At 63.0% G+C, this 22,151-nt stretch overlaps 2 protein-coding genes across 4 annotated transcripts in view; both read right to left on the bottom strand.

Moving 5' to 3' along the window:
* Positions 1-28: 28 nt before the first annotated feature.
* On the bottom strand, positions 29-4,499 carry TMEM115 (transmembrane protein 115). Its single transcript, XM_081106261.1, has 2 exons — positions 3,204-4,499; positions 29-772 (listed from the first exon to the last, which is right to left on the bottom strand). Exons 1-2 carry the CDS (start codon positions 4,052-4,054, stop codon positions 568-570), a joined length of 1,056 nt encoding a protein of 351 aa, XP_080962387.1. The 5' UTR covers positions 4,055-4,499; the 3' UTR covers positions 29-567.
* A 3,481-nt stretch (positions 4,500-7,980) lies between these two features.
* Positions 7,981-22,151, bottom strand: part of CACNA2D2 (calcium voltage-gated channel auxiliary subunit alpha2delta 2) — a gene marked incomplete at its 5' end in the record, with an annotated part of 111,724 nt that continues 97,553 nt past the window's right edge. Inside the window, 25 exons of one of the 3 annotated variants that reach the window (XM_081106258.1) lie at positions 7,981-9,866; positions 9,984-10,066; positions 10,172-10,281; positions 10,479-10,605; positions 10,867-10,922; positions 11,019-11,071; positions 11,181-11,333; positions 11,433-11,504; positions 11,695-11,742; positions 11,943-12,031; positions 12,133-12,231; positions 12,482-12,585; positions 12,730-12,792; positions 12,878-12,968; positions 13,149-13,246; positions 15,019-15,079; positions 18,371-18,468; positions 19,247-19,308; positions 19,404-19,475; positions 19,556-19,627; positions 19,705-19,779; positions 20,901-20,975; positions 21,145-21,216; positions 21,396-21,485; positions 21,667-21,716. In XM_081106258.1, the coding sequence (XP_080962384.1) occupies positions 9,723-9,866; positions 9,984-10,066; positions 10,172-10,281; positions 10,479-10,605; positions 10,867-10,922; positions 11,019-11,071; positions 11,181-11,333; positions 11,433-11,504; positions 11,695-11,742; positions 11,943-12,031; positions 12,133-12,231; positions 12,482-12,585; positions 12,730-12,792; positions 12,878-12,968; positions 13,149-13,246; positions 15,019-15,079; positions 18,371-18,468; positions 19,247-19,308; positions 19,404-19,475; positions 19,556-19,627; positions 19,705-19,779; positions 20,901-20,975; positions 21,145-21,216; positions 21,396-21,485; positions 21,667-21,716 (2,117 nt within the window). In that variant the 3' untranslated portion in view covers positions 7,981-9,722. Of the gene's footprint in view, positions 9,867-9,983; positions 10,067-10,171; positions 10,282-10,478; positions 10,606-10,866; positions 10,923-11,018; positions 11,072-11,180; positions 11,334-11,432; positions 11,505-11,694; positions 11,746-11,942; positions 12,032-12,132; positions 12,232-12,481; positions 12,586-12,729; positions 12,793-12,877; positions 12,969-13,148; positions 13,247-15,018; positions 15,080-18,370; positions 18,469-19,246; positions 19,309-19,403; positions 19,476-19,555; positions 19,628-19,704; positions 19,780-20,900; positions 20,976-21,144; positions 21,217-21,395; positions 21,486-21,666; positions 21,717-22,151 lie in introns of all 3 variants that reach the window. The other 2 variants (XM_081106257.1, XM_081106259.1) reach the window with 2 other exon arrangements.

The raw sequence follows: 22,151 nt of genomic DNA, 5'->3' as shown, positions 1-22,151 counted from the left end.
GGTGGTCCCACAGCCCAGGAGTCATACCTCAAAGAACTGCTTTATTGACACTGCGCGCTGGGCCAGCCGCCCGCTCAGTGGTCCCATAGAAAACGCCTGGGAGCTGTGGCCGCTCTGGCCTAGCAGCAGCCGTGGCCACAGCAGAGGGAACCGGAAATCTCGAGGTGAATACAGTCCTTCCGGGGGTGGGCAGGGAGGCACAGCCCTGTGCTGGCTCCTACGCTGGCTGGACCCCCCAGGACGTTTTTGGCAAATCCTTGCCTTGGCTCAGGGCTCTCGGCCACCAGTATCAGGTGTGAGGGTTGGCCCGGAAGCTGCGGCACCAGTGTCCCTACTGCCACTTGCTTGGGGCGACCTGCCGAGGTGCAGTCTTACCTCAGACACCCCGGCTGGCGGACGCCTGACTTAGTGGTTGTCTGGAGTTGTGACCAGGTAGCAAGAGGCCTGGGTAGTGTTGGCGAGAAATAGCAGGAGGCTGCGGAGACCCCGGACCGTCTCCCTCTCCTCGGAGCAGCCGAGAGGGGTCGGGGGTGGGAGAGGAGGTGCTACACTCATGGCGGTCTGGAGTTACAGCTTCGGGGGAGCTGCCTCAAAGGTGATCAGGCTGGATTCTGGGGCAGCCCCCTTCCCTGGGAGGGCGGGGCCCTTGTCTGAGGGCAGAGGGCTGTCCACCTTGGCCCCGGCCTCCTCCTCGTCGTCGTCCATGCTCGGCCAGACGGACTGGTCCTCCACTCTCTTCAGTCGCTCGTTGAGGGCCTTCAGGGCCAGTTGCCTGGGGTCAGAGGGAAGATGGCGGGTCACTCTGGGTTGGGACTCGGCTCGCGCCCTGCTCTCGCCCAGGAAGCTGACTCCCCGCACCACTCGGACTCCACAGAAGCATCTAGGTGCTGCCTTCCCCGTGCAGGGCTATGCTCCCCGGGGACCGGATCGGGTCACTACCATCAGAACGAGGCTCTGAAGGCTGGAGAGCCTTCCTCCCCCAGCGGAGGCACCTCCAGCCGGAGAAGGCGTGGTTCTGAGGTGGTGCCCAAGGGTGGCAGAGCTGGTGCCCCCCTCCCCTGCCCCCAGGCAGACGGGGAGAAGGGCAAGTCCCTTGACCTACCAGTTTCTGCCTGGGCACTGGTGTCACTGGAGAGGATAAGAACGCCTCCCCCCCCCACTCCTTCTTAGGGGTGCTTTGAGCCTCTTGGAAGGGTCTTTGGGGAAGGCTGGGACTCAAGCACCTGCTCTGGAAAGCAGGCTAAGGCAGGTCAGCCCACCCTCCTAAGGGGTTCCAATGTTCCTCCCAGAAGAACCCCCAAAGCCGCCAGGCCCTGTGCGGCAGTGGGAACACACCGAGTCCTTGGCAGGGCGAGAGGAAGGAGGAACAGCCACGCAGGTAGGCACAGGCCAGAGCCTACGGTCCTACTGGCAGGTTCTGAGAGACCCCGCTCAGGAGGAAAGTCACTAGCAGGTATATCCGTGCACTGGTCCCGTCCCCAGGAGGTGGGATGCTGCCAGGCAGCACTTCCGACAGTGGCCACCGAGGGCCTGATGCTCAGCCTCTGCCACCAGCGTGGGGACAGTCTGTAGCCTTCCGAGTTCCAGCAGAGAACCAAAATCTCCACCAGGCAGGGAGCGTGACAGAGAGGCAGCAAGGGCACGGCACAAAAAGCCTGCACACTTCCATTCTGCCCTCCAGCCTGGCACATGGCAAGCTGGCACAGACAGGGCAGTCCTCCGCGGCTCCCCAGCTCCCCTTCTGGAGGCTGACTTGTCAGTGCGGCCGAGGGACAGAGGTGGAGACTTGCTAGTCACTTCCTCACGAGGGTGAGGCAGGAAACCCTGCGGCCACGAGGAGTAGCCTTTGCATCTGGGAGTAGCATGCAGCCAGATGTCAGAGTGACTGGAGGCGTAACTCCCACCCCCAAGTCAGCCCACCACAGGCTGTGCCAGAATCTGCCTCCTGATACCCCTGCCCCAACCTGCCTCCACCGTCCATTTCCTTGGGCCTGAGCAGAGGTGTTTTCAATGTCCAGCCAACCCTAACAGTCCCAGCAAGACCTGTCACTGGCAGAGGGGCCGCCCCGTGACCTGGCCCCGCCTGAGAGCTCTGAGGACAGCCCAGCTTCTACCGGCCCAGCCTGCTGGCTCCAGCTCCGCCACGGGGGAGGGTTCAGACAAACCTCGGTCTTTGGGGCTTCTCAGCCAGAGAGACACGACTGCAGGGCCCACACTTCTGCCGGCAGCACCCGCCACCGTGGACCCGTCACCTGTGGCACTGCCCGGCTGGAAACTTTCAAGAAAGAGACGTATCCCGTCCTCAACCCACAGCCCAGCGGAGGTCAGCACGGGGCGAGCTCCTCCGCTGAACTCAGAGCTGCCGAGCAGCCCGCCACAGGTGAGCAGCAGCAGCCTCTGACAAATGCGGAAAGCGGGAACAGCCTGCGCAGATTTCACTCCTCCAGTAACTGCCTCAAAAACACCCAAGAATCATGTTGGCAACGGGGCTGTGACCACTGTGGCGAGGCCACAGACCGGGGAGAGAAAGGGCTGGAGTTAGAGGACCGGTCCTGCCCTGGCCCAGGTGCACCGAGTAACCCGCCTGGGCCTGACGGTGCCCATGGCTCGGTTTACAGATAATGAAAAGGCAGCTCCAGGCCCGGGTCACGTGGCCAGGCCCTGGGTTTGGTAACAGGCCTCCCTGCAGGAGGCGGGGGAGCCTACTGACACCTCCAGCTCCCCTCTCAACAGGTGGCAGAGAAGCGCAGGATCTGAATTAAGGCCCAGGAACAGGCCATGGGTCAGCAACTGGAAACGGGGGTGGGCCAGAGTGCCCCTGCAGGGCCCGGGGTCTCCTGTGTCCCTCTCACAGACCAACCAGAGGCCGTTTCTGGCTTCCACAGAACCGTGTCTCGGATTCCAAGATTCTGAGACGAGAGGCCAGAGTGATGCGTCCCTGGCCCTCCATTGGCCCTCACCCAGCACCAAGGAGACCGGGTGTTTCTCGAGACCTTTAGGCAGCCTCGGTGGGGAGAAGGGCAATACTGCAAAGCGCCTACCGGAGCCCAGACACCCACGTGCCGAGTTCCTCAAGGCCGCGAACCGGCTTCGACCTCTTTCTGAATCTGCCCCGACACCTGACCCCTGGCACCCCGACAGGTGGGGTGCGACTTGATGAGTACTCCCCCAGCTCAACCAGGTGTCACAGGTTCCCACAGTACCTTCTCCGCTCCGCATCCTGAGGGTCTGTGCCGGGGAGGCTGATGGTGATGGAGGACGGGGCCCCCACGTCGTAGCGCTTCACCGTCTTCTGGCAGATCTTCACCTTCACCAGGAGGCTGTGCACCAAGTTCGCCAACAGCCCCACCACAGGCTGCAGGATCTCCGGGAAGAAGGTGGCGAAGGCAAAGTGGTCGGCCATGTCCCCTCGGCCTCGGCTGTGGCGCTGGTAGAAGCGGAGGTACACCCAGCCGGAGAGCAGCCCGAAGCCATAGGAGGCCAGCGCGGGGCTCGGGAGCAGCGCGGCCAGCCGCAGGAGCAGCAGCAGCGCCAGCAGCAGCATGGGCACCACGCTGAGGCGCACCTGGGGCACCCGCAGGACCACACAGTCCCCCATGGTCTGCTTCAGCGCCACCAGGACGCCGCCCAGGAAGCCCAGGGCGCCGTGGATGCGCACGGTGAAAAGGTACACCAGGTTGAAGGAAGCCATGTAGGTGAGGAGGTAGGCGAAGGCCCCCAGCAGCCCCACGGACACGTTCACCACGGAGAAGAAGATGAGCAGCTCCAAGGCCCCCCAGAGGGGCTCGAGCAAGCGCCCGGCCACCACCACCGTGGCCAGGCTGATGGCCACATCCCACACGTGCTGCTCCATCAGCCCGTGGGTGGCCAGGGTCCAGATCCAGAAGTTGGGCGGGAAGAGGTAGCCCGGGGTGACCGCCAGGCAGCCCGTGTCCACGGCGAAGGACAGCAGGTAGAGGACCAGCACCGCGGCGCACAGGGCCTTCACCACCACGCTGGCGCTGGCCAGGGCGGCCCCCAGGTGCTGGCGGGCGCCGGGCAGGGCGCGCTGCATCTTCTCGGCGGGCGTCGGCCGGAGGGGAGCGTCTAGTGGGCTAGGGGCCTCCCCGGGCCTCGTCCCACTCCGGCCCCGACGGGAGGCCCGGGCCCGGCCTAGTCACTGGCCGATGGCCCCGCCCCGGTGAGGACTCCACTTCGGGTCGGGTGGACTCCGGTTCCAAAGGGCCGGGCCCGGCCTGGCTGCGGGGCGGGGCCTAGGCCCCTCGCCCGGGACCCGAGGGGAAGCCCTGGGCGGCTTCGGCCCGCCTGCCTGCCCGCCCGGTGGGCCCCGAGCCAGGCCCAGTGGCTGCCGTTGGTCTCAGGGCTGGGCCTGCTCCATCCACTCCGAGGTCCTACGGTCCGGCCCGCGCGGGACTGGAGCCTAGTTCTGGGCCCGAGTCAAGTCAGGTCAGCTCCGGCTCGGCCAGGGTCTTGCCTTCGACCGTACCTCCTCCCTTCTCAGGCGCCGACAAACAGGGGTGCTGCGCCTGCGCGCCCCGGGAGGCGGCGGGATGCCCTCTCCGCGTAGGTCTTCCGGGTCCGCGCCATGCTGGGGACGAACGGAAGTCAGGGTTCTGGGTAGAACTACAACTCCCAGGAGGCTGTGCGCGCGGGCCGGGCAAGTCGGTGGTGAAAAGAGGTGTTGCTTGGGAATTGTAGTTTTCAGGACCGTTTTCCACCAGTCCTCGGGAGGTGGGAGTGGGTGAAGAAGCTTCGCTAACCCTGGGAAAGCGGCGGGTACCGGCGGCACCACAACTGCATGCCACGCACTTGCTGAGTCCCCCGGGAAGCGTGGCTCCTTGGCATGTACATCTGAATGGGTGTGTCTTCGTGGGCAGGTGTGTGGGTGAGAATGTTGGGTGGCCCTGGTGTACCTTCTAGTAGTGTGCGGGAACTGGGACGCCCATGGTCTGGAGTAAGCCTGACTCAGGTTGTTTGGGATGCATGGGGCCTGACCCAGGTTGGAATTCTTGCCCTGCCATTTGGCAGCTGCGTACATTGGCTAAGTTCCTGGACTTGGTTGAAACCCAGTTTCATGGAGATGTAAAACGGAGATGACAGGACATACCCTGAGGGTCCAAGGGGCCTGGAGTGTAAAATGCCAGTTCACCCTGGGAGCACAGTGAGTGCGCAGCCCAGGCTGCCCTTGTTACAAGAAAGGTGGAGCCACGACTCAAACTCAGGTTTCCTGCCCCCTACACCCTTCTGATTGCTGGCCCAGAGGAAGAGAAGTCTCCCCACAAACTTGGACAAGGCTGGCCCTGGGTCCCCACTTCATTGCAACGGTGGCTTCTGGCAGGTTGTGTCCTGTGCAAGCTTATATTTTTGTATCTTGAGTTACTTTTAAAAAATATGCATATACCCCTTGCCAGTTTGGCTCAGTGGATAGAGCGTCGGCCTGTGGACGGAAGGGTCCCAGGTTCGATTCTGGTCAAGGACACGTGCCTGGATTGTGGGCTCGGTCCAACATGCAGGAGGCAGCCGATCAATGGTTCCCTCTCATCATGGATGTTTCTATCTCTCTCTCCCTCTCCCTTCCTCTCTGAAATCAAGAAAAAAAAAATGAAATGAGATATCTTAAAAAAAAAAAAGTGCATGTAATTAAATAATTATTTGACAAAGTACATTTATAAAGTGCAGGACCTCTTCCTTTCAGCCGCTCATGTCAGTGCTCCTGCCAGCAGGTGCATCACCTTCCAGGTTACAAGGGTATTGACACCTTTATCTTTGTCTGAGGTCTGGGTTCTCACTGGATGTCACCCCAGGGTAAGGCTGCCAGATTTAACAAATCAAAATACAAGGTGACCAATCAAATTTGAATCTCGCCCTGACCGGTTTGGCTCAGTGGATGGAGCGCCAGCCTGCGGATTGAAGGGTCCCAGGTTCGATTCCAGTCAGGGGCATGTACCTTGGTTGTGGGCACATTCCCCAGTGAGTGGTGTGCAGGAGGCAGCTGATCGATGTTTCTCTCTCATCGATGTTTCTAGCTCTGTATCCCTCTCCCTTCCTCTCTGTAAAAAGTCAATAAAATATATTTAAAAAAATTTTGAATCTCAAATATATAATGAATAATTTTTTTTAGTGTAAGCGTGTCTCCACTAAAAAAATGTTTTTATTGATTTCAGAGAGGAAGGAGAGGGAGAGAAAGAAACATCAGTGATGAGAGACAACCATCGATTGATCAGTTGCCTCCTACACACCCCCCATTGGGGATCAGGCCCACAACCTGGGCATGCGCCCCCAACTGGAATTGAACCTGGGACCCGTCAGTTCGAAGGCCGATGCTTCATCGACTGAGCCAAACCAGCCAGGGTAGCATGTCTCCATTTTTATAGTGTAGTTATGTCCTATGCAATATTGATGTACTAAAAATATTTATCTGAAATTCAAATTTGATTGAATGTTCTCTCTATATTTTTAATATATATGTTTTATTGATTTCAGAGAGGAAGGGAGAAGGAGAGATAGAAACATCGATGATGAAAGAGAACCATCCATCGATCGATCCATCCATCCATCAGCTGCCTCCGGCACGCCCCCTACTGGGGATCAAGCCTGCAACCTGGGTATGTGCCCTTGACTAGAATTGAACCCGGGTCCCTTCGGTCTGCAGGCCAATGCTCTGTCCACTGAGCCAGATATAAAAAATGTTCTATATTTTATCCGGCAGCCCTACCCCGGGACCTCTGGGCTGTTGCACGGCACGGGATGGGGGCTGTCTCAGAGGGTGCTGGGTAGGTGTTGCTCGGTGGCCAGCTCCTGCAGAGGAGTGAGGAAAGGTGCCTTCGCTAAGGCTTGGAATGCCCGCCTCCATTTATTTAGCATCTAAGGACCCCCAGACACAGACCAGCTCCTCTCTGAAACTTCTGCTGATTTCTTGTCCTCCTCACCTGGGCGGAAAGAAGCTCTCCTAAGTCTCAGTTTGCTCATCTGCAGCATGGGGATAAACTAGCACCCAGCTCTAAGGTTGTGGTGAGGAGGCTGCCAGACGCCACCGGTGAGCGCCGTGTAGTGTCAGCCAGGAGCGCCAGGAAACCTCTGCTCTGCTGGTTGTAAGTCTTTCCCCGTGAAAGAACTCTAAGGTCACATGGACCAGGGTGGACTCTGAAGAGTTGGGATTAAAACGAACTAGAGGGTTGGGTTCCAGTGCGAGCAGCAGTCGCCATGGAGACCCCAGTCCTGGAGCGTCCCTGGGCTGGGAAGAGCCGCGGCCATGCCTTCGGGGGAGTAGACCCTCCTCGGAGCAGCAGCACTGGGCCCTCCAGCACCGGGTCGTGGGCTCAGGCCGGGTCCTCACACTTCACTTCGGATGAGGACCTGCCCACTGGGCCGGGTGGTCTGACCTGATGGCTGGATGCTCCCTAAACCCACATCTCATCTCCTTGAGCTTGCTTTTTAGTTTTGTTTTTTTAAAAAATATATTCCATTGATTTTTTCCAGAGAGGAAGGGAGAGGGAGAGTCAGAAACATCCATGAGAGAGAAACATCGGTCAGCTGCCTCCTGCACCGCCCCCACCGGGGATGTGCCTGCAACCAAGGTACATGCCCTCGACCAGAATCGAACCCGGGACCCTTCAGTCTGCAGGCCGACGCTCCATCCACTGAGCCAAACCGTCCAGGGCTTGTTTTGTTTTCTTAAACAGCTTTTCTCAGATGCTTTTGGGATTATTCAAGGCAAAGGGTTCATTCAAGTATGTGGTACCCAGGATGCCTGGGGTTCTACACCCGCCCTGAGACTGGGTTGCCGTGGCCTTGGCTCCTAGCTGAGTGCTCGGTGGGGCTCTGAGGTCAAGGCGACTTGGTTCTTCAAGCTACGCACTCTCACCCCGGGGCAGACACAGCGGATGGGAACCATTTGAAGTGAAAATATGAACATTATTTAATAACTGATCTTCTGTAATAAACCATTTGAAAATATTTTACAAGGAATCACACACACAATATTTTACAAAGTTTCTTGACTTTTTTGTCGCTGTTGTTTTTCTGACTTGTCTGTACAAAATAGAACAACCAAAAAAAAGGGCAGAGAAGAGGAAATGGCCCCCGAGTCCCCCCCAGATCCCCCGAGCCCGAGGTGAGGGGGCAGCCAGGTCAGGTGGGCAATGAGAAGGGTCAGACCCAGCTGGGGGTTGGACAACTACCTGATGGGAATTGTTTTGTCTGTTTTTCCGTTTTTTAAACTTAAAATATATATTTATTTTTCTGTATATGTTTGATTCTTTTTTATTTTTATGTTCCCCATTGAGCACCTGACTACACTACAGTTACACACACGCCCTCGCGAGACACGGCTGGCATCGAGGCTGGGTGTGCAGCATGGACACCCACCCTGGCACCAGCAGCGGGCATGGACCAGACACACACACCGAGAAAGCGACAAGCAACATGACATTAATTAACGGAGCCATTAATTAATGCATCCCCCTCCCCCCTCCTCCCAGTCCACCTGAGCCCCATGGCCACATCCCTGCCCTCAGTCCCCCACCAGCCCCCAGGCTGGGATGCCTCTGGAGGAAATGACCAGAATGAATGGTGTGAAGAAGTGTGCCCAGGCCCAGCCTCTTTGTGTGCACAGAGTGTGTCTATGTGTGTATGCGTGTGCAAGTGTGTGTTCAGCAGGGAGGAGCAGTTTGGCCTCCTGGGGGTAGGGAGTGTGTGTGAATGGGAAGGAGACAGGAGGTGGGCACAGGCCTGAGTGTGTAAGGGCCAGGTTGTGGGGTGGGGTGGCCCAGCCAGGAGCAATCACGTCACCCTGCTAAGGCAAAGGGCGCTGTCTGGTGAGGGTTCCTCTGCCGGGGGTGCGGGCAGTGGCATGTGGTCCCACAGGGACCTGACACTACTGATAAATGGTTACAATGAGCACCTGGCGGGGGGGGGGGGGGTGAGGGCATTTAGGGGACACTGGCGGCTAGGGGAGGACAGAGGGGCCTTTGCCCCCTGCCCCAGCATTTGGCACTGTTTGACATTCAGCTTTAGATGGAGGATCAGCTGGGCTGCAGATCAGGCTAGAGGCGGGCAGTGAGCAGGAGCGGGAGTGTGCGCATGCCAGCCCTCCCGCCAGCCCTGCCCCTCTGTAAGGCTTCGTGGCCCCCCCACCCCCCACCCCTGTGCATGTCTGTGTGTGTCCTCCGGGATGTGTCTGCTCCGAATTCAGTTCCTGCCCTCAGGCTCCAGGTGTGTGTGGGAGTGTCTGAGCCAGTTTTACGTCACTGCTTGACACCTGCCGGGCTTGGGTGGAGGGGGAAGGGGATGGAGGCCTGAGAGGAGCAGGACCCAGGGGTGCTGGCCCAGGACCTCTCCTGCCAGGACTGAAGCTGGGACACACGGGGCTCCGCTGTCCCCAGGGAACCCACATTTGGTCCCAAGTGGGGTAGCAGGGCCAGGTTGGAGCAGTTCCGTGGGGCAGGGTGGGCAGTGGGACCTGGTTTGGCACCAGTACTGTGGCTTCCCTGTCCCAGGGGTGGGTAAGTCCAGCGGAAATGGGGGTCTGGAGACACGGACAGTTCAGCAGCAGATGTGCCTGGGCGCCAAAGACCTGCAGCGCCCTCCTGTGGGCACCCCGCACCCCCTCCAAGGCTAAGCCTCTGGGGGCCTGGTGCGTTCAGTCCTTCAGTGAGATAGGGGGTGAGGATCTAAGGGGGAGCGGGGAATGCGGGAGGCCTGGGGGGAGGCAGGAGGGCTGCTCAGAGGCGGCGCGAGGTGTGGGCGTGGACTTGATGGGCCTGCGGCCCGGGAGGCAGGCCCAGGAGGAGCAGCAGCTGCAGGGAGACCAGGACGCCCAGCGACGGCGGGAAGGAGGCTCCGCGGCCGCAGTCTGAGGTATCTTCCTGCAGAAGGGAAAAGGAGCCGGTCAGCCTGCAGCCTGCAGCCGGGGCAGCGGAGGGCGCAGGGCCGCGCAGCCCCGGGGAGGAGAGCGAGCGTCCAGTCCACCATCCCCTACTCACTGTCGCGTTGTAGTCGAAGCAGATGTGCGGGCCTCTCCGGTATCGCGGTCTCTGCACCAGTTCGCACTGCTCCGGGCCGTCCGCTGGGCATGGGTGGGGAGTCAAGGAGGCGGCCAAGGCGGCGTGAGGGGGTGCGGGGCGCGCGGGGAGCGGGGACGGGGGCGGGGGGCGCGGCGGGGGCAGGATACAGTGCGTCTCCTTCTGCAGCAGCCGGCCGGCCTCACACTGGCTGCACAGCGGCTTCTCCGCCACCACGAAGAGCAGGTTGGTGTTGATCAGTCTCTGCGCGTGGAACAGCCTGGAGGCAGCACAGAAAGGCGGGGCGTAGAGGCCGGCCCCGCCCCTCCGCCCACGCCCCAATCAGACCACGTCCTTCCCCGGCTCCGCCCACCAACCCCGGTCGCGCCCCAATCAGGCCCCACCCTCCGCCCACACCTCAAATGGCCCCGCCCACCAACCTAGGCCCCGCCCCGCCCTTCCCGGCCGCCCCGGCACCTGGAGCAGTTGCCGCAGTCGATGATGGCGTTGTAGGAGGCGTTCACCGGCCCGAAGTAGTACTGCGTCTGCTTCATGACGCAGCTGCTCTCGCGCGCCTCGGGGCTGCCCTCGGCCTCGGCGGGATCTGCGCGGCGGAGCCTCAGCCTCAGCCTCAGCCACAGCCCAGCCACAGCCACAGCCACAACCACAGCCACAGTCACAGCCACAGCGACAGCCACAGTCACAGCGACAGCCACAGCCACAGCCACAGCCACAGCCCAGCCCAGCCCAGCCCTCCACCCCCCGCGCCCCTTGGGGCCCCAGCTCCTCTCCGCGCGCTCGGCCATGACCCCGCCCTCCCTCGAGGAGAGGGGCTGGGAGGAGGGGACTCCAGCGCCCATCCTACCTGCTTGGAACCAGCTGTGGTAGATGAGGCCATAGAGAAGCTGCTGGAACAAGGACCTGCAGGGCCGGTCACCGAGTGGGAGTGGTCAGCGGCGCCAGGGCCCCGCCCATTCCCCTGCAGCCCTCCCTGACCCTCTGCCCTCGAGGGCTCACCAGGCCGCCGCGGAGGTCCACCAGGCCAGGTTCAGGAAGTCTGCGATGGTGGGCTGCAGAGAGAGGCGCGCTGCCACTGCTGCCCGGACCCTGCACCCGCTCTCTCAGAGGCCTCCCAGCCCCCCGCCCTCCAGCTCCAGGCCAGGCATTGCTGGGGCTCACCACAAAGACGCCCCGGGGAGCAGCACCCAGGTTGCCCGGGGGCTGTGGGGCGCAGGCGGCCTGGTAGTCGTAGGACTCCTTGCGGGTGTAGAAGGAGTTGTTGTAGAGAGCCAGCATCAGGTTGGCATCCACCTCACTGAAGAACCTGCCCACCTGGGTCGTGGGGAGGGGACCCGTCACAGGGCTGGCGGCGCCCCCCCCCTCCCCCCAGGCTCAGACCCCGCCCCCTCCTACCCTCTTCCTGACTCTCACCTGGTCCCACTGGTGGTTCTGGTTCGACAGCACCAGGAATCCCCCATCATCAATGAGGACACAGAGCAGGTCCTGAACCAGGGGAGGGGAGGAAGACGGAGAAGGGCTTGGGCCCAGACCTTCCTCCCCAGACCCTGGCCATCCGCGGGTTGACTGGAGGGGCACCACTTCCCCCAGTTCCGGTAAAGCTGTGAGGTCAGGGCGGGGAGGGCCTAGGAGTTGCGGGGGGCAGGGGGGAATGAGAAGTCCAGGGCGCACCCACCTCATTGTTAACCTCGCAGTCCATCTCACAGTGGGTGCTGGGGCCGCACTGCTGGGCAGAGAGCAAGGACTGTAAGGTGTCCACCAGCCTCCCCCTCCCAGCACCCTCCACCCCTGGGCTCCCCAGGCATCTGCACCAGCCCCTGCCTCCCACAGGCACTGGAGACACTGAGCGGGAGGACTGGTAGGGGCTCCCGGGGCTCCAGAACGGGTGCTGCTGGGCTGCGGCCCCCACCCCTGCCCAAGTACCTTCTGAGGCTGGTCCTGGTGGGTACGGTTGCTGGCTAGCACCTTGAACTTCTCAGCCCAGGCTTCTAGATCCAGCTTAACACCCACCACTGGCAGGGAGAGCAAGGGCCATCAGTGCCTGCCTGCCTGCCGGCCTACGCAGCACCCTGCCCACTGTGGGCCCCGCCCTGCTCCCGCCGCGGGCACTGACCTGCTGGTCTCAGGGTGCGTCCGCCCAGACTGAACTCCACAGCGGTGCTGACCAGGATGCCCACCGTGTCATTCTCCAGCTCCAGAGGCCTGAGCAGGGCTGGGCGAGGCAGTCAGGGTGGGGGCTGGCCCAGGAGCCCAGCCAACGCTTCCCCCAGCCCTAAGCTCCCAGCACCCAGCACCCAGGGCAGTGGTCAGCATAGCCCCACCCTCTCTCCTCATCCGCCCACCTTGGCGCCCATCTCAGCCTGCCTCGTGTTTGGGAGGGGCCTCGGGGAGGAGAGCCCTGCCTGGAGGAGCACACAGTGTGGCCTCAGCTCCCTGCTGCTGTGCACCCGGGGGACACGCACCCTCCTGGTGTGGGGGCCTGAAGACGTATCCGCGGTTATCCAGGCTGCGGCGGTAGAAACTGGCATTGAAGGGCTCCGGGTTCTCTGTCCAGTCTTCAGCTGCCCTGGTCACCCAGGAAGGCAGAGGTTGGTGGAAGGGTGGCTTATGGGGGACAGCGGTCTCAGCAGGTGCCCAGGCCTCTGGGCGGCAGGACGGAGGCGGGGTCCCGGGCAAGGGCAGGGTGTCGGGAGTGGGGTAGGTCGCTTACTTGTTGGGGAACACTCGGGTGATGCCGCCGTCGGTGGCCGCAAACACGGCCAGAAGGCTGTACCTGGGGGCAGCAGGGAGGCGAGGTCACAGGCTGCCTTCACGGGCCCATCCCGGCCTCCTGCCCCCACAGCCCGGCCGGTGCCTACGTGTTGAGATCCTGGTCCCGCCACACGCGCTCCACCAGCTGCTGGGTGATGCCCGTGTCCAAGATCAGGTTGTGCAGCAGGAAGTTGTTGCCTGAAAGGGGAGGGCAGGGGTGGGGGGCAGCTTTTCATGGCTCCCTGCCCACGGACCCCCTCCCCTCAAGGCTCTAATGGGAGCCTTCCCCATGCCCTGGCCCGGCCTGGCCCTGGGCTTAGGCCTGCATCTTCCACACCTGCCGGTTCCGGCTCCCGGGGCCGCCCCATCCGCACTCACACTGCTTGGAGTCCGGAGTCACTTTCTCCATGAGCTCGATGAAGTTTTTCAGGAACTCGGTGTTGTTGTCAGAGGCATTCAGGTCCTTGCAATACTCTCTGGGGGCAGAGGGGGGGCAAGAGGAGTGGGCTTGGGGGGCTGGACAGGGCAGAGGGTTGCGGCTTCCCAGCAGGTCTTCCAGGTCATTTGCTGGTCAGCCAGGCCTCCGGGCGGGGGGCAGGTGTGTTCTTACAGGCTGCAGCCGCTCCGGGCCTGGCAGGCTCGCGGGTCTGAGGGGGGGCAGAGCTGACAGAATGGGGGTCTACTTCCTCCATCCTGGAAGGTTCTCGCTCCTGGACATGGCCCTGCAGAGCCTCCCACCTCTCCTGCGTATCTGGACCGGGATGGAGCACGGGGAGGCCCTCCGGTGGCGCCCCACCTGCGTGCTGTCCTGGTCTGTGAGCACCAGGTGGGTGGTCCCAGCACCGCTGCTGTGGACTCAGACCTGACCCTGCGCTTCCGGCTGCGCGCCTCGCCTCGGGCCACTCACCCAGCTCCCTGAGCTGGTTTCCTAATTGCAGCAGGTGAAGAGGCCCCTCGCAGGGGCCCAGGGTGGGGGCTGCGGGGCGTGCGGCCTGTTTAGGCTCCACTCCCCCAGGAAGCCCGGTGAAGAGCTGTTTTTCCTGCCCAGGTCCTACTCCCACCCTGGCCTCAGAGACCTCCCTCCCTGCTGGCCCGCAGGCAGCAGCGAGCTGGGAACTTCACAGGGTGCTGCTTCTCGGGCCCTGCTGGGGCCCACAGCTTGGTGAGGGCACCAGGCCCGGTTCTCAGCCCCCGGCTCCCTGGCCAGGGCCCCTGGGCCGTGCATAGCTTCCCCACCGGGTGTAGAGGCCACACCTGACATTCCCAGAGTGACCGCCGATCAGCGAGGCCTGAGGTGCGTGCCCCTGCAGCCCCCCTGTGTGCCTTTCTGTTTGCGGGTGACATTCTTCACTCACCCCACACGTATTATCGAGCGCTCCCGAGCCAAAGACACAGGTGACAAAAACAGACACAGTCTCTGTCCTCAAAGAGCCCCCTGAGGGTCACACAGTCCTTTCCACACATTTCCAGTGGCGGCTGCGCACAGCCACCCACAGGGACTCACACACACACGCAGCTACCCGTCGGAGAACCGAGTGGGCGCGTGCGCGCACGTGCACACACGCGGTTAGGAGTGTCCAGAGCCCGGCGTGGTGCCCGGTGTGCCCCGGGTCTCTTAGCTGCACCCACCTGCCCCCCTCCAGAGCCCGGGGCGCAGGGGAGGGCGTGACCACCTGGGGCCCCCTGGCTCCTGCAGGTGTGGGCCGCAGGCAGGGTGCGCCCCCAGGATGCGTGTGCACGCTGAGCGCACTCGAGGGGTGGTCCAGGCCTGACCCCTCACTGGTCCTCCAAGCCCCTCTTCCACCCTGTCCTCCGAGAGCCACCACACCGAGACTCGGCTCTGCCGACGGGGCTCTGGCGGGCTCGTTCTCAGACCCACACAAACACTGACTGACACAGGACAAGGACGGGGTGCAGGGCGGGGCGGGGCAGGGGGAGGCACCGCAAACCAGAGCAGCAGCTGCCCAGCCAGCCCGGGGCACAGAGGACTCCTGGTTGCCTGGGAGGGTAGGGAAGTGGGCAGAGGGTGCAGAGCCCTCCGCGCCAGGCCTGCTGGGAGGGGAGCCGGGGCAGCCGGCACCGCTGCCTGGTTCAGCTACATGGCCCGGGTATGCACGTGGCGCACATACGGGCTATGCATGGGGAGGGGGCGACACTGCACAGGACAGACACACAGAGCTCCAGGCAGCAGTGCAGGGGGCGGGCCGGGGTGGGGGGGGACGCCTCAGCAAGGCCACACGCAAGCTACCTGGGAGCAATGAAAACATGTCCTTCAGACTCAAAGCTGCTGGGGAGCAGGAACTCAAAATCTGCAACAGAAACGGGGGTTATCCGGCGGGGGCTGGGGAGGTGGGAGGCCGGGGGGGTCAGAGCTCAAGGGGCTGGAGGGACAGGGCGGGGGTGGCTTCAGGGAGGGGGAGACACTAGCAAAGAGGGAACCCGCCACTTCCATGTTCAAGTTCGAGCCAGAGAGAGAGGGTGGGGTGGGGAGGGTGGAGCCTGTGGAGACCACAGCATCGCAGGAGGCAGTTGTAGCCAATATGTTGCCCGGGCCCGGCCCTCTGTCGGCAGTGAGTCCCTTGGCGCGGCTGTATATGCTTCCATACGGCTGTATAGCACATATACACGGACACACACACGCACATATATATACACACACTGCTATATATATGCATGGTCTGGGGGCGCCAGTCTCGCGCGTATCGCGTCCATAATGGAAAAACCACATGCTGACTCCCTGCGCCTCCACAGAGACCGAGGGCGGGAGTGGCTTTGGCTGCAGATCCGTATCTCTCTTTGCTGCAGCTCTTTGCGTTTTGGTAGGTCTTGCTTTTGTTCTGTGTCAGGCATCAACATGGCCAAACCGAGGGGGTTTCTCACGGGCACAGACAGTCCAACCAGAGACAGTGTGGGCAGCCGGGGTGGGCTGCAGTGCATTGTGGGGGCTGGCGGTCCTCCCCAGGGTAGGAGCTGGGGGAGGGGAGACCTTGAGGTGCCCGGGAAAGTTCCCACGCTGCAGGGGGCGAGTCTGGGGGCTGGGAGGCGACGGGAGGGCTGCTTGAATCTGCACACCTGCCCTCTTGGGCTGGGAGCATGAGGGCGGGAGGGGGGAGGGGGGTGTCTCCCCCTTCCTAGGACCTGTGTGGGCTCAGAGCAGGCATGGGGTGCTGGTGAGGGATCCACCGATGGGGCCCGTGCAGGCGTGAGTGACATGAGCCTGTGTGTGTGCATGCCACTGTCCCTGCGTGGGCTTGTGGGCGTCTTGGACCGGCCTACTGGGACTGGACACCTTGTTCTGGGCAGAGGGTCCCCTGCCATCCTCACACCCAGATTCCAACCTCTCAGTCACCCCAGGGCTTGGCTTTTGCCGAGGAGGGGTCTTCCCTGTTCCCCAATACTCCCACAATGCACTGCAAGGTTCCAGGGAAGGGGGACTTGGGGTGCCTGGGGGGCTGGGCAGTCACTGGTTGGACTGTTGCTTTCTGATAGGACTGGGAGGCAGGGTTTGGACACAAGCCGACAGGGCAGGGGTGGGGAGGAGAGGAGGAGGAGAAAGAAGAAGGAGGTGGGGAGCAGGAAGGGAGGCTGTGCTATGGTTGTCACTGTTACCAGGGCCCTGCAGTTCTGGGGTCCCTGGGAGGGGTGCAGAGGGGAGAAAAGACAACTCAAGCCAGTGGAAGTGGGGCCTGTCCCTCACCCCCACCCGGGCTCGCGGGGGCAGCTGTGTTCCCTTCGCGGGGGGTGGGGGGGGAGCGTGTCTGCACAGTGGCAGTCCCTGGCCTGCTGCTCTCCCCCCCTCATTCTCACCAGGCCCGCACGTTCACTGCCTTCCTTTCCCGGGAGTCTGGCCTGGGCACCTCTGAGCGCCAGACCCTGCTCTTCACATCCAGCTGGATCCCTCCCAGCTCTTTTGCTGGCCCTTGGGGTCCAGAAAGATCCCCTTCCTTCCCCAGTCAGGGGCACCGCCCTGCGTCTGCTTCACTGGACTCCTTCTCCAACCTGCCCACCTCCCCAGGGGCAGAGAGCGCCCAGCGCAGGGCTGGGCTGGTGGCCTGAGCCCCGGCTCTGGGTTTCAGCACCATGGCCAGCGCCCAGGAAGGTCCGGGCTGCCTTGCTGGCCAGGCGGTCTGGCTGCTGCCCTGTCCTGCCCACGGGCCTCAGAGCCTCCGTCTCCCCTGCAGCCAGCGCGGCGATCAGGGAAAGCGCTTCCCCAGGAAGCCTGCGTGGCTGGCCCTTTCCCGTGAGCGTCACACAGTCCCTCTGAGGCCTGATCTGCCCCCTGCGTCTTAGGCCCCTGCACTGCTGGGTGGGGGTGGTGCAGGGGCCTCCAGCCCTGCCCCCACTGTTGAGTTGTCTTCCAGGGACAGAGAAGGGGGGCGGACCGGCCCAGAGGGAGCCAGGAGGGTGGGAGGGGGCCTGAGCTCTCAGGACACGTTGGAGAACCGCCCTGCAGGTAGGGCCGGGGAGAGGGCCGCTGGCTCTAGTAGGGATCCGGAGAAAGGCAAGAACTGGGGGAGCCAGGGGGATGCTGGGAGGGGGCCCTGGAGAGCAGGGGTGTGGCCGGTCCTGGGCAGGGTGGGGGGCAAGCAGGGGCGTGAGGGCGGGTGGGGTGGGGAGGGGGGTGCACTGGTTCTGAATATACTTGCCCTTCAGTTTGCTGATTGGCACTGGGACAGTCCACCAAGAGAGAAAGCGAGGAAAACAAAACAACACAAACACAAAAACAAACGAAAAGGGGGAGGGGGAGGGGAGGGGCACAAACAATATTTTATTCAATGGCCGTTTGAATGAAAATATTGTGTCTTATCATCATACCGAAAGGAAACTTCTTGCAAAAAAACGACGTGAGAGAGAAAGAGAGAGAGCGAGGAAGCTCAAAGGAGATGCGCCCCAGTGGGCCAGGCAGGTGGGGATCGCCCGAGGGGGCCGGAGCCCCAGCCTCCCTCCCCGTGACCTCGGTGGTGGGCAGGCGGGGCCACAGGCTCCCGGAGGCCCAGGGTGGGTGGGACATGCAGGGGTGAGCCACAGGCAGAGAGTGGGAGAGGGAGGGAGGGAGGGAGGGAGGGAGTGAGCAGAAAGGGAGGGAAGAGAGGGAGATAGAGAAGGTGGGGGTGAGGGAGGGGAAAGAGAAGGAAGGGGTAAGGAAGGAAAGGGGGAGAGGGAGGGAGAAAGAAGAGGAGCAAGGTGAGTGAGGATGATGGGGGAACAGCAGAGGGGCGAGGGGGGAGACCCGGGGTTGGCGCCCGGGGTGAGAGCTGCAGGGAGAAGGAGGGGGTGAGGGGAGCGTGTTCTCCAGGAACGCACCCCAGGGGTGCGCGGGGGGGGGGAGGGGTGAGGCCAAGGAGGGAAGACACGGAGTAGGAGAAACCAAAAACAGAACCTCAACGGAAGCCATGAGAGAATGCTCTGGAACCGAATCTGAGCAAAGGCAAGCATGCAGAGTCCACAGACTTTCCGGGCTGGTGCCCAGCCTGCGGGCGCCTGGGGACAGGCAGACGGGCGGGAGGGGCCTCCTGGCTGCAGGCAGCTGGCTACGCTGCCCGAGGCCGGCCAGGTGCCAGGGTGCCAGGGTGCGGGGCGGAGGCAGGGGTGCAGGGCACAGGCAGGGGCTGGCCACTTACACTTGACCTGCAGGATCTGGTCGCTGAGATTGGCTTGGAGGTAGAAGGTGCTGTAGGGAGGCAGCACGAGCCCTAGGCTGGGAGGAGGGAGGGGCGCAGGTCACTGCTGGGGAGAGGCGGGCACCTTGGCACCCCCTCCCCATGGCCTTGGAGCTGGGTGGAGACCCAGGCTGTGGCCTCCCCTCCCCTGACCCCAGGGACGTCTTCCCCTGTTTAGTGGTGGGAGAGCCACGGCCTTGGGGCCTGGACCCTCCACTCCCCATCTTCTCCTCGAGGCCTCAGAACTTCCAGCCCCAAAGCAAATCTCCACCCGACCCTTCACGCCCAGAGGCCTCCCCCAACATACCAACTGCCCCGCCAGCCTCCTCCATCTGGCCAGCAGCAAGCTCACCAGGGGCAGAACACTGTCAGTGAGCTAGGCTGGGGCGCTGCTGGGGGAGGAGGGTCCGCAGCCCCCAGAGACTCAGGCCACCGAGAGAGAGCCGCTGAAAGCAGGGCTGGCACTAACATGGGGGGCAGCTCAGGCAGGGATGGGGTGTGAATGAGGCGCGGACACTGCCTGGGCCTGAGCCACAGGGACCTGGACCTGGTCGGGCTGTGCTGCCTGCCCGAGAGCAGACCCGTGAATGTGCTGAGGGAGACATCGGGGTGCAGACACCCAGGGTACCATCCGGGCGGGAGGGGGCGCAGGGAAGCGGCGGATCCTGTGCTCCCAGGAGAGGCCCTTGGGGACTGAGCGTCACGGGGGGAGATGGGAGCGCCCGGCTGCAGGTGCCTCACTGCACTCTGGTGTGGGGCCGGCTGGGCTTGGGGCCCCCCGCCCTTCCCTGCCGGCCCCACCGTGGCCCCACTCACCTGTAGTTGGTGCTCCTTATGGGCACCCAGGTGTAGTTCCGCATCACCTCATCGATGTACCGCTGGGAGGAGAGGCGGGGTCAGGCACCTGGGGCAGCATGCGGGTGGGGCTGGGGAGGACCACGTCCGCCTGCCACTGTCCCTGCCACTGTCTCACCTCGTCCAGGGACTTGACCAGTGTTCTGATCTGCTTGTGGCCCTTGTTGCCGTCGATCATGCTCCGACGGATCTGCAGGAGCAGAGACGTGAGGGTGGGGCCCTGCCTTCCTCCGCTCTGGGCGCCGCACCCCTGCTCCCCTCCTTCCTCACCTCCTCCTTATTCTCATCTTCCAGCTCTGCATCCAGGAAGTCCAGAGTCACGGGCTCCCGGAAGTTGGTGGTCTGGGGGGGGCCAGGCAGGAAGTCAGAGGCCCCATCTCACAGGGTCCACCCCCCTCCAGGCCACTCGCATGGCTCACCTGGGGCTTGAGGTTGGGGTGCAGCAACACGTAGCCGTTCAAGTCAATGGCAAACACGTAGCCGTTGGCTCCAAGCTGGGGGTATAAGTTGGGCGGCTCAGGGCCTGGAAGCTGGGCAGGGGTTCCCTGGTCTCTAGAGCTTTTCCTTATCCTGCCTTCCATGCCGCCGAGGGGTGCCATCTACCTGCCTGGGCCGGGCCCCCATATGCTACGGGGCCCCAAGCCTGCTTCTCAAGCCCAGCCCAGCAGGCCGGCGCCCCTCTCCAAGCAGCCCTGGCCTGGCTGACCAGCTCCGTGCGACCACCACTCACCTGGCAGCCTGGGCTTCTCCCCACCCCTGGTTCTAATGGAGCTGTCAGTAAGCGGGGCTCCACCTCCACTGGCCCCACCCCCTTCTGCCTCCTCCTGGTGCCCATCTCAGGAGAGCACAGGGAGGAGCGGACCCCGGGTCCCACAGGCCTGGGGCTCCCTCCTGGACCCACCCTCACCTCTCGGCAGTTTTCTCAGTGCACCTGGAGCCCAGTGACACGGGGCCTGCGTGTGGCTCAGGTGTAAGGATGTGGTCATACCCCCGCCCCCCCCACCCCTTTCACAACTCACAGGCCCTGGGCAGCCACACTGCCCTGCCCCTGCCCTGGCTTAGAATTCTGTTTTTCACATCCAGGCTTTTGTCCAGAGAATCCCCTCTGCCTTCCCCGCCTTTCTACCCAGGCCACTCCTGCCAAGCAACGGCCGGGAGGCGTCAAACTACAGCCCCGGGGCCACACCTGCCCGCCGCCTGCTCCTATCTAGCTGTCAGCTGCGAACGGCTTTGACATTTTTAAATGCTTGAAAAGATCAAAAGCACACTTCTGTTTCATGACAAGCGGAAATTACCGGAAGCTCACATGTCAGTGTCCGCAAGCCAATCTCGCTGGAGCAGGCCATGCCCGTTTGTTTGGTCTGGGGCCTGTTCCCAATGGAGCCGCGGATGGAGTGGAAATGTGCGCATTGAGGCTGACGGGGCCTCAAGCAGTCACAGTCTGGCCCATCACAGGAAGTTTGCCCACCCCAGCTCTAGGCCCAAGGTCACCTCCTCCGGAAGCCTTCCCTGACTGCCTGAACTCAGAGGTCCCCACGGGTTGTCTGATCGCCACCAGCCTCCTGTGCGGGGCCCGGCCGTGTCCCCACGGGAGGCAGAGCGGGGCGACACTCACGGTGTAGTTGGGAGTCAGCCTCTTGATGTCATTCAGCGCCACATCAATACCCATCACGCCCAGGATCAGCTGGTTCTGGGAGCAGAGGCGGGGGTCTGTCATAGGCTCAACCCCACGGGAGCCCCCTGCCCACCCCACGCCCAAGGCTTCAAGCGGCTCTCACAAGCGGTCCCATAGGCCTACCTATCCCTCCTCCATGCCCGCCCTTCCCGCCACGCCTCGTCCTCCCCGTGGAGCCCCTCACCTTCTTCTCCCCAGGGCCATCCTGCGTCAGGTTGAACACTGGGAGGGTCCCTGTCACCACCAGCCCCAGCCCCTGCAGGGAGAGCAGGATGGTGGTCTGTGGCCAGCCGGGCCCCGCCCCGTGTTCAGAGCAGAGGAGCGAGCGGCCTTTCTTGCTCCTCTGCTGGGTTTACCCCACCAGGAGGCCCTCAGGGGCAGGACTCTGCGGGCACCTCAGCCGGGAAGGGCACCCGGCCCCTCCCAGAGCCTTACCAGCGCGTCCTCGTACACGTTGGTCCACTGCACCTGCTTGGCCTCCTTGCCCGCCAGCACCATGGGCCTGCCCAGTACGTCCAGATATTCCTGCAGGAGGGACAGCGGCCAGGGGTCACTAAGTCCCTCCCACGGTCCCTCCCCTGTTCCGCCTCCCCGTGCATCCTCAGGCCACCAGGGGGCGCGCTCACCCCACAGCACAGCAGCTCATCCCAGGCGCTGTCCCCCTGGCAGCAGGGGCTGGGAGGAGGGGGCCGGCCGGCCGGCTTACCTGTGTGTTGATGCGGATGGCTCCGATGGAAGGGATCTCAAAATAGTAACCTGTGAGGGCAGGCGAGGCAGAGGGGGCTGCTCAGGACCCCACACGGGCGCTGTGCCCGGGGGTGTGCCTGCAGCCCTGACTTGTCCCTTAGGCTCCCTCTCTTTATGGTGGCACTTCCCCTGAATCATGTCCCGTCAGTGCTCCCTGCCATCGCCCGCCAACGGACCCCGGGGAGGGGCTGTGAGTGCAGGGGTGTGAGGAAGCAGAGCTGGGGGGGCAGAGGAGCCGAGGCCTGGAGTCCCTCGTTCTAGGCCGGCAGTGACCCTCAGGGCCCACCCAGGGGACAGGCCCAAGTGTGTGGAGAGACAGACTGACCAGCAAACAGACACAGGAGCAGACAAGCTGCGAGACAGAGGGGCGGCGGGCACTCAGACAGACAGAGGGGCAGACAAGCTGCGAGACAGAGGGGCGGCGGGCACTCAGACAGAGGGGCA

The sequence above is a fragment of the Myotis nattereri genome (genome assembly GCF_964212035.1).
Source record: "Myotis nattereri genome assembly, chromosome: 14".
Taxonomy (NCBI): domain Eukaryota; kingdom Metazoa; phylum Chordata; class Mammalia; order Chiroptera; family Vespertilionidae; genus Myotis; species Myotis nattereri.
This window is presented reverse-complemented; position numbering and strand designations above follow the sequence as displayed.